The sequence below is a fragment of the Mycosarcoma maydis genome, chromosome 12 (genome assembly GCF_000328475.2).
Source record: "Mycosarcoma maydis chromosome 12, whole genome shotgun sequence".
Classification (NCBI taxonomy): domain Eukaryota; kingdom Fungi; phylum Basidiomycota; class Ustilaginomycetes; order Ustilaginales; genus Mycosarcoma; species Mycosarcoma maydis.
This window is the reverse complement of record NC_026489.1, coordinates 334,767-344,557: the sequence shown is the minus strand read 5'-3', so window position 1 is coordinate 344,557 and position 9,791 is coordinate 334,767. Positions and strand designations below refer to the sequence as shown.

The following is a 9,791-nucleotide window of genomic DNA, read 5'->3' as shown; positions in this document are numbered from 1 at the left end:
AATACACCTTGATTGAATATGCGTCTCTCAGTGCAACTATGGAGCTTGCCGCGGTGTTTTTTCCTTGCAGCCCTGGACGTTGCTCCATATGTTGCCGCTCCGGCTGCGCTGGCGTCGCTTGCGCTCTTCCGCCAAGCGCATAGCCAATCGTCAATCGACAATCGGTCGTGGGTCACGGTCTGAATCGGAGCTGTTAATTCTTTCAGCGCTTCTTCCCGTCACCTGACGGGCTATGCTGGGCGGAAAGACGCGCGCCAGGTTCCTTGAAAGGGCACGCGCGGAAGCCCTCCGCAAATGAAGACTCTGGCCTTGTAAAATGACCAGGGACGATCACGGTCGATGCACATGCACGGCCATGGTTTGGGCAGGGACACGGTTTGAGCTGCGCATCGAACACCGATTTGCATCCGTCTAGAACGCATTGGAAAATCATCTGCGTGTGTTAGGAGAGAACAGCAGACTCAAGGCTTATCATTAATTGGTCAGCATGGCGATGTGAGCGCGGAATCTTGCGCAAGCTTCAACAAAAGCAGACACAAGCACAAAGAGACACCTTGTGCTGTTAGTGTTCCGCCCCTTTGTCACCAGACCCTTTGTTATGAGACTCTTTGTTCTTGGACCCTCATACATGCGCACACGCGTGTACACACTTAAGGCTTGGCTGTATATATATACATTTCACTTCGGTAAGAGTTTGCAATCGAACCCGCAGGACTCTCTCAGCCGGACATACTGAGAACACCGTCAGCGAGGCATTCGTGATTCACAGTTCTGTGATTTATGCATCGACCTTGAATATCAAATGAGCTTGGATGCGGACGCGAGACGCGAAGGCGCGGGCCGCTTTGTCGGAGCATCTTGGAGTTGGCATTGCAAGCGAGTGAGAAGCGTGAGGCGCTTGATGTTGATACATCCTCATCTTCCTGCTTTCGATTTCTTTGCCTCTGTTCGTGGCCGCTTTGTGAAATCATCCGCCAAACCAGGCTCACATAGACAGACTCGAGACCGTCCGGTCTTTACCGAGAGCAAGCGCCTCCGTTCAATGTTGGGCTGAAATGAATAACTTAGAGCCATCGTTAATACTTCCATTAGCGCGTGCTGAGCCAGACTATAACGCACCAGCCGATCAGACGGTCTTTCAACTTTCTTCAGCTGGAAACTGAGCAATCAAATCGTTATTTTTTTGTTCGAAATTCGTGTTTCACAGATGATTCACGATATATATAAAAAAAATAACTCGTGAATCGTGAACGGAAATTGCAGGGAACCGTAAATGTGAATCGCGAATCGCGAACCATGAATCGTGAATCAATTTATGATATACTTCTTTCTCATTTCTGCTAACCGCGTCTGGTTCTATCCCGTTCCGTTCCTGAGAATTCAGGCTCCGTAGCGAGCCTGATAGTTTGGTAATATCCGAAACCGCAGATGCACGTCCATTGTGTACAAGGTCGCTCAACGTAGAAAATACACGGTCTATGGTTCGTCAAATCGTCCAGCATGTGTCGCTGTCGACCTACTTGAAGCAGCGCGGAAATTGGCGACGTGAAATCTCCAACCGGAATCCTGGTCAAATCGCCGTGCATACTCGCTGTGGTTCTGCGCGCGGGACGGCGTAGAAGTCACTGCTGCCAACCGTGCACTTGTTAGCACATAGTCCAGACACATCGACCCCCACCTCTCGCCTAAGCGCAGCCCCTGCACACTACAGATTTTAGACAAATCTCAGCGCCAAGGGGTTCTACGTATCTGTCTCACCATTGTTATGCTTACCCTCACAAAATGGCTGGTGAAACAAATTGGCATGCCGCCATGCCGCACAGCGTCCTTGCAGGCTACTCAGATGATTCAGCCGAGATCGTTTGAGACATACCCTATCTTCATCTGATCTTCATCTGAACAAGGGTCGAACGCCACCGTATTAGTACTTGCTGCCCGTAAAGTCTATTAACGGTATTGTCGGAAGCATATACACAGCGAGTCATCAATCTCGCTCTGTCTCATGTCTCTTCTCCTTCAGCTGGAGGATCAATAGAACTGGGCGACGAGCGGATGGCGTCACAAGGTCTTGAGGGTGAAATCCGTCGGTTTTCGTTCAGATTCGCTCGGACTAGGACACTGACGGCGTCGCGTCGCCTTGTTTCATTTTTTTTCGCTTAGCAGCAAATTCGGCCTGTATCGTCTCGTCACGATTCATGCAAATCTTGTGACGATCGTCGTTGGGCAACAGAGCTGTGTAGCTGGCATGTGTGGTTTGACCGAACTCTTGCCTTTCTCACAGGCTCCTTGCCGGTAGTTTGCCTCACACAATCACGAATGAAGGCATCGAAATCGTCTGCCGCTCGATTCTTGGGCTGATCTGTTGATTGTGCAGCTCCTTTGTTTAAAATGTGCATCTCGCTGAACATGTGGATGGATGAGATGCAAACACACTAATTGTTTTACTGGCGTGTTCCCCTCTTGTCTTACCCATAGATCGCAGAACTCGGCGTGTGCCCCTAATCTGGTTACCAGCTGTGTGTATGTCCAGATTCGGTTTTCTAGATGCTCCTCCAAGTTCAGTTTAAGGCTGTCCGATTCTTCCTGCTCCTCTCGGTCGCGTGTCCGAACCCAAACATCATCTGAATTCCTCTGCTAGCTTGCGCCCAGCCAAGTGGTCGCTTTGCGGATCCAAGTACCGAATGCAGAAACAGATGCAAGTGACGCTCGAGACTGTCGCAGTGACTACCCTAAGACAGCTGGATCGTTGACCCATTTCAGATCGGCTCCAGTCATCACCCCTCCCCCCTGTTGAGGCACCTGTCATTGTCCCTCTCCCTCTTTCCCACCGCTGCGTATTGTTCGTGTCTGGTACTTGATTGCCTCCAGGTGTTCCTGCGTCCATACCCCTTTTCTTAACTATCCTTTCTTCGTTGATGGCGGCGTTCAGTCAGCTTGTGACGTTGTCAGTTCAGCGTTGACATTTGAAAGATTGCTTGCTAGTTAGTTGTTTCACTAGCTGGGCTACAAACAGCTTAGTCAATGGGCTTCAGCTCCCTGGGCAGACCTCTCGCTTTGCTCACCAACTCATCTACTTACTCCTTCATCAACTTCCATCTCGCCATGCAGGTCTCTTCACCCTCTCACGCTACCCACTTCCCAGTACTCTCCTAGTTGCTGCTTCTACCGCTCACTTTGTCCTTTCCTATTGCTACATGGTCTCTCTCGTCCGCTGCAGCCAATCACACTCTTCTCTCACATAAAGTCTCGCGGAGTTCACATCACCCTGTCTAACCACGAGCGCAACCATCGCATCTCTTTTAATAGGCCAAAACCAGCAGCTCTCTTGCCGAGAACCACTCCCTAAACAGAACTAGTCATTAGATCAGATCCAGCAAGCAGATATGCGTCCCTCTACCTTTTGACGCGCTGACGTCTTGGTCTCCCGACCTCGCCTGATCCGTACCGACTTTTCACCTTCTCTCGCCTATGGCTCTGAAACACCGAGTCAGTGCCGATTGAAGACGGTCACGCTCCGACAATCAGACGACACAGACTCGACTGCGCTTCCAAATCGACATCCATCCCACTGCCAACAACGCCTGTCTTGCGCCCAATCCAAATTGCGTCGAGAGTGGGGTTGTTGTAAGAGACCATTGTCTTTCAGTCACATCTCGGGATGGAGGTAGTGGAACGCGGGCCATGATGGACAATAGCGCGGGAGGTAGTGTGGGTGTGACAACGCCCGCCATACATGCATGCGCACCCCATCGAGGAAGAGAGCACCACCATGCGATCCGAAAATTCGATGAAACGTGGCATCAAATGATGTGTTTGCTACGCCCACGGTTGCGACAGATGCTTGCAGATCCGACACTAATTTCAGACGAGGCGATCCCGGTCCACCTGCAACGAGACGATCCTACGAACATTCTTCAGGGGAGCGACACCGAGCGACCTGATTCATCTCGCAAGTCCAAGCCCACGTCGTCCTCATCCCAGCCTGCTGCGTCATCACGCTCAACCCGCTCATCCAGTCGTTTACTCCGGCCAGTCAGATCACGTCATGGCATGGCAAAGGCTGCGGACGACCAAGGCTTGCTCGACCAACCGGAGACCGAAACGGCAGCCCCGAGGTAAGTACTTGTTCCAGTGCCCTGGTCCATCTATCGCCAAATTATGTATGGTTTCTTGTCGCTTTTGTGCATGCTCGCTTCATATCCCCAGTTGGTCGAGCTTCATCTCTCGTGACCTTTTGATCCAGTCTCTCGGGCCTTTTACCAGCTGCATGCTAGAGTCGCAAACTCGCAGGAATGACCACAAGGGTGTGTGGCAGCGAACGACCCTGAAGGCGCTCAAACCATTGTTGCTATCGGTAATATGCTGCGAGTCACGTAGCATGAGGGTCTCCTGCCAACCTCGAGGGACTCCCAGTGCGCAGCTGGCCCCCAATGCAGCAGGCTCGTCTGTCTTGTGGTCGTTCCGTTGGAGGCTGTCTTCAATGTTTCTCCTTCTGACGGCCGAGCTTGCCTCTTCACATTCCGACCGCTACCTTCACCATGCTCTCAACCAGCTCTGCTCCCACTTACAAGCTCATCTTGGTGCAAGAGCCGACTACAGGCTCAGCATTTGAAGACAACCTGCTTGGACGCATCGGATTGGCGCCTCCGTTGATCCTCGAATTAAGGATGACCAAGGACGGCCGAATCGAAGATCCGTCAGCCGAGCTGCCTTTCCTGATTTGCCAATGTTCGCTGCTCAACGAAGACGGCTCCGTAGCCGACATGGTGGATCAAATGAGTGCAGCTCCAGCAATACCATCGAGTCTGATGCCTCCTACGTCTGCACGTCGGAGGGGTCGCCGAACAAGCTCAAATCGAGGCGGAAGCTCACCTTTGGGCGCCTCGACCAGGTCGTCTGGCTCGATTGGGGCTTCGACTGCTTCTTCGCAGGCTGAAGCAAGCTCTTCTGCTCCTTGGGTGGGCCAAACATCGTCTTCGATGGTTCGAATGCTCTACGGAACTGTCGTGGCAGGAGCGCAATCCTTCAGCTCGGTTCGCGCAGAAGAAGGTGAAAAGCCGTTCTTCTTCTTCCCCGAAATCAGCGTTAGGACACCAGGAGTGTTCAAGATCCGATGTCGGCTAATGCGTCTCGCTCTGTAGGTATTACTATCTCACATTACTATTTGTCCTTGTTCTCTTGTTGCGGTTCTGACACTTTGTTGTTTCTATGTCCCGATAGTCCTGGCATCGACCCTACACAGACCGGCGTGCTCGCATCAGTGGAAACACAGACATTCCAAGTCCTCCAACGCAGCGAATATACCGCCCCTTACATCACCGACATTTCGCGTCACTTTGCGCGTCAAGGTGTACCGCTTCTTCTTCCTCCCGGTGTTTCGGCGGATTAGAGGAGACGACCGCCGCCACCGCGTGAGTCATTCACGCAGGCTGGGCGTGGCAGTGCCGCAAGAAGGGGAACTTGTTTCTTAGATCCAGCTCACACTTCTTATAGGCAGTCGTGTTGAAGACTTTGGATCTTTATTTTTCGAGCAAAGCGCTGTGCCATCCGTCAGCATGGCACAACTCGAGTGTAACGGGCCAGTGTGCAACTGAGCGGCTCCATGGGTGACGCGCTTTACTAAGCGCCCGATCTCGCGCGACAGCGTGGTCAGATACAGCAGGCTGTGAATGTCCGAAAGCAAGGTGAACTCAAGATTCAAAAAAGTGAGTCGAGTTCTCTGTACTGAACAGTCTTGAGTGCAGTTCAATCGTGAATCACGAATCCAGCACGATCCAATCCTAGCGATGCTTAGTGACTCTTGAGGTGTTGAAATCCTCGCCTGGTGAGCTTTTTAAGCGCAAAATCGCGATAACTTAGATTACAATTCACGTTTGGATTCACGATTCGTGCTTGCAGATGCATTCACGATTTTCCCATGTCTGCCTCAGGAGTTTGCCATTCAAATCACCGACTTGGTCGCTTCCTCATCAACAGGATCAACCAGACCACCAATTCAAGGAATACCAATGTGCTGGACAGGCGCTCCGTACCAGGCAAGTTGTCATAAATGCGATAACGTGACACACGCTTCGTGGCCATTCGCCTCATTCGCCAGACGGTGTGACGAAGTCAATCACATTGCAAAAACGTCACAAGCGTGCGCATGTGTCTGGCTCAAGACTGGCAGATGGTATAATGCAACTATCAGATTACGATGAAACAAGTTATGCTTTTGTGTGACTAGAATCTGTGGTCGCCAAGTCAACTGCTTCCGACCAACTATGAGTGCAATTGTGCGCTTGTGATCGAATGTGCCGAAGCTCGGCTTGACGCCAGTGGAACACTTGTCTATTCCAGGCCGTTCATATCGTCTGTTGAAGCGGTCAAAGAGTCTAAGTGCTCCTGCTTTTTTCTGATATCGTTCCGGACGGGCACCTGGATGCCCTGGCGTGCAAGGCATTTGGCCAAGTCGGTGGACTCGGTCATTCCTGGGAAGCGTCTTGGGCTGTAGATTGTGAATGGTTCCGTGAGAGCTTCGGTGAGCACGTGGCCTCCTGCAGATGCTGGTACCTGGCCGGGCGGACTGAGCGCGAGCAGCTTGAATGCAAGTCGAAACTGGCCTTCTTGGCGAATACTGAGATCGGTAAAAACGAAGAAACAGGCTCTTGAACCGTCCAAGTCACGCGCCAAATTGGCACTGGCTACGATACGACCTTCTAGCATCCGTGTCCAAGGATACGACGGGTCATTGGTCTCCACCAGCACTGCGTCGGTATATCCTCCAGTGATAGGGTCCTCCTTGCAGAGGGAGACTTGCAGTACGAGGTTTGAGCTGTTCTCAGCGCTGTTGCAAACCAAGATGATGGGGCATCAAACCATATCAGTGACAGCTCTCCGCACGAATGGGATGCTGTAACAGGTGGAAGCTAAGCGAGGAGGAAAGATATCGGCTACAAACTTACTCCTCATCTTCGGTGCCATCAGGGCGGATGATGCGCAGCTGTAGGATGGGCAAGGGGTCCAAAGGCCGCTTGTCCTTGCTTCCGAGCCCGCACAAACGTCCTTGCTTCGGCTGCTGACGTATGATGAGCCTGTAAGTTCTGAAATGAGAGACGATAGAGAGAATGTGATTAGAACGTTGTCCAAAGTGGTGATAGACGCGGTCAAATGCGACCTACTTGTTATCCGTTGAGTGACGCGGAAGATCCGACAGCAGAGGCGGAGGCGCCGAAGGTGCAGTTCGTTGGTCGTGCATGCGCACTCTCTCATTTTCGGTGCTGCCGGGCGAGGGAGCGGAGCTGTTCGTGTCGGAAAGGCGATTACTAGCGGCGCTTTGACGTCCATTGTCATCGCGCTGTGGTGCGCTGCGATGTGCATGCTGTGAGTTCGGCGTGTGGTCAGAGAGCAGCAGACCGCTCGGTCGATCCGACAACAAACCCGAACGGTCTTTACCTTGCATGTTTGCTGGGGCCAGTCGTGTGAACTGTCTAAGGCCCGGAAGGTGTGATGACGCAGAGGATTGCGATAGATCGCCCCGAGGCTGTTGTTTCGACAACGTGTTGGCTCGGGAAGGAGGGAGGACAGGCGGGCGCATACTTGGAACATCGACGACCTCTGTATCATAACGTTGATAAGAGTCACGAGCTGGAATCGCATCTGTGCATTCAGCTTCACCATGGCGAGGTGGCCGAGGACCTACCACGGCTGCGCGCTGCTGATCGGTCTCGACAACAGACCGTGGTTGGTTTGAAGCACCAGTGTCGATATCATCTTGTGCGCTCATTGTCTCGAAACGTTGTGCCGCTGCGTCTGTACTTGTTGAACGAAAGCTGCTTACTGATAAGGTGTTTACGTTGAGTATTGGCGTGTTGCCCAGCTGGACCAGTCGCCAACGACCGATGCTGGGCTAGACAAGGTGTGCGTGCGTAACCGCACTCGAGATGTCAGGGAGGTGTGGTTACGCAAAGAGCCTCGATGGGCATGGCGTAGCAAGGGAGCGCCCGGGAGCACAGAACGAGTGTTGGCGGATGGTGATGAACAAAGCTTTGTGGCTCTGGATAAGAAGGCAGTAGAATCCAAAAAGAGATGGCTCCGTTGCTCCACGGGACACTGTTGTGTGCTAATGCCGAAGTCGGAATGCAAGCATGAAAGAAGCTAGCGTAGGCTGCACTGGTCTGAATATTGGCACTGGATGCGGGTGTGTCGTTAGGTTGAGGCGGCAAGAACGATCTGAGTGGGTCTGACAGTGGCGAAGTGAAGGAAGAAACATGGGCAGGGAAAGGATTGAGGAGAGGGAGAAAATGTCGTCGAGTTTCAGCCAACGTGGAAGGAATTGAGCAAAGGGATCTCTGCCGTGGGCAGCGTCGTGAGTGAGATTATGGAGGAAGAATGGAGGCCAAACAAATCAAGATGCAGTCCCCCTCGGTACTGTTTCCATGAAAGACGCGAGGTTGGCGGTCAAATCAACACATAATGTGATGTATCTGAGATGGAACGCGAACCAACGCAGCGGATCTGTGAGGTGAGAGGTTAAGAGTTGGTGGTCAAAGGCGAACGTGACGCATCCTCTGGTGCATTCGTGCCGTGCCAAGCCAGTCAATTCCTTAGGCTGAGCCGGCTGCGGCACGGCTCTAAGCGGAGAAAGTGCACGAGGGCTCAGAGGGCAATTCGGGTAACAAAAGGGCTTGATATGGTCTGGCTCTGCCTCTGACCGTTGCTAACAAACATGTCGGAAGCGGTGACACCAGAGTTGCAGGCAAGACATGACAACAAACTAGCCACTCGAAGCGGATTTTCAACCAAGTAATGGTGATGCATGCCGCCACTGCCAGCGATGTAAATGCATCAAAGCCAAATAGCTGTGCCGCTGTTCATGAAAGCGCATAGACCTTAGCAGAGCAGCGTCTGCGTACGAAAGATGCAGATATGGCTGAGTCAGGTTGCCTAGTAACTTGGTGACTAATGGGCTGCAGAGGTGGTTTGCCTCTGATAAAGCACGCTAACACCTTGTCGCAATGTGCGCCAATCTCCGCCTCGAACCAAGATTCACTCACTCTGTCCGGCGTCTGCGCTCATAGAGCAACCACTTCAAAGACCATTCGGACAACAGCCCTCGCCGACATTCGAGACTCTGGACAGTGGGCCTGCGTAACACTAACAGGCAATGAAAAAGAGGGACGTTTTGCGATGTTTTCAACTCACCTGTGATCGGAATTCCAGATAGAATCTAGCTGGTAATGGCTGTCTGGACAGCTGTAAGGGCCACCGAGCTTTAGGCTCAACAAGCGCGAAGTTGAAAGAGAGAAGAGCTCGGGGAAGCGCGCCGTTTGCCCGTGTCTATTTTAACAGAGGATGAGGATTTAGAGAGAGGTTTTGAGTCAGACGTGCAGGCCAGGGAAGATTTCCGCGGGCAAAGGTAAACGGAGGCGAAACAGTTGTGGTGCTGGAAAGTACGTTGAAAGTTCGCCTCGAATTGCAACATCGTTCGAGAAGGACCGACCCAGAATTCCATATGTCATCGGGAAGATCGACCTTGAGCGAAGGGGAAACACTCGTGAGACGCGACAACGCGCCAGTAAGGTCGTACTGCAGGCTGCAGCAGCAGCAAACACTTCTGAGCTTGGAGGAATAAGAATCAAGCCACTCCCCGAGGTTCGTCTGTGCGGAGTTCGATAAACAAGTAGACCTTGCGCAAAGCAAGGTACAAAGTTCTGGTGTTTCTGTGTCGTGCGCAGACTCGTCAGCCGCTCTTCTGACCGGCCTTATGTCCGAACAAGGGCAGCAGTGCAAGCAGGCGTTTCTAACTCGAT

At 52.3% G+C, this 9,791-nt stretch overlaps 3 protein-coding genes across 3 annotated transcripts; 1 reads left to right on the top strand and 2 right to left on the bottom strand.

The window, feature by feature from the left end:
• Nucleotides 1–1,476: 1,476 nt before the first annotated feature.
• UMAG_04205 (uncharacterized protein) lies at nt 1,477–2,408 on the bottom strand (the record flags this gene model as incomplete). The annotated part of the gene is made up of 3 exons (XM_011392386.1): nt 1,477–1,705; nt 1,874–1,944; nt 2,280–2,408. 3 exons carry the CDS (start codon nt 2,406–2,408, stop codon nt 1,477–1,479), a joined length of 429 nt encoding a protein of 142 aa, XP_011390688.1.
• Nucleotides 2,409–4,050: 1,642 nt separating this feature from the next.
• On the top strand, nt 4,051–5,389 carry UMAG_11129 (uncharacterized protein; the record flags this gene model as incomplete). Its single annotated transcript, XM_011392508.1, has 3 exons — nt 4,051–4,115; nt 4,553–5,137; nt 5,221–5,389. 3 exons carry the CDS (start codon nt 4,051–4,053, stop codon nt 5,387–5,389), a joined length of 819 nt encoding a protein of 272 aa, XP_011390810.1.
• Nucleotides 5,390–6,330: 941 nt separating this feature from the next.
• UMAG_04203 (uncharacterized protein) lies at nt 6,331–7,765 on the bottom strand (the record flags this gene model as incomplete). The annotated part of the gene is made up of 3 exons (XM_011392385.1): nt 6,331–6,826; nt 6,945–7,082; nt 7,161–7,765. The coding sequence occupies 3 exons, from the start codon at nt 7,763–7,765 to the stop codon at nt 6,331–6,333; spliced, it is 1,239 nt and encodes a 412-aa protein (XP_011390687.1).
• Between the last annotated feature and the right edge of the window lie 2,026 nt (nt 7,766–9,791).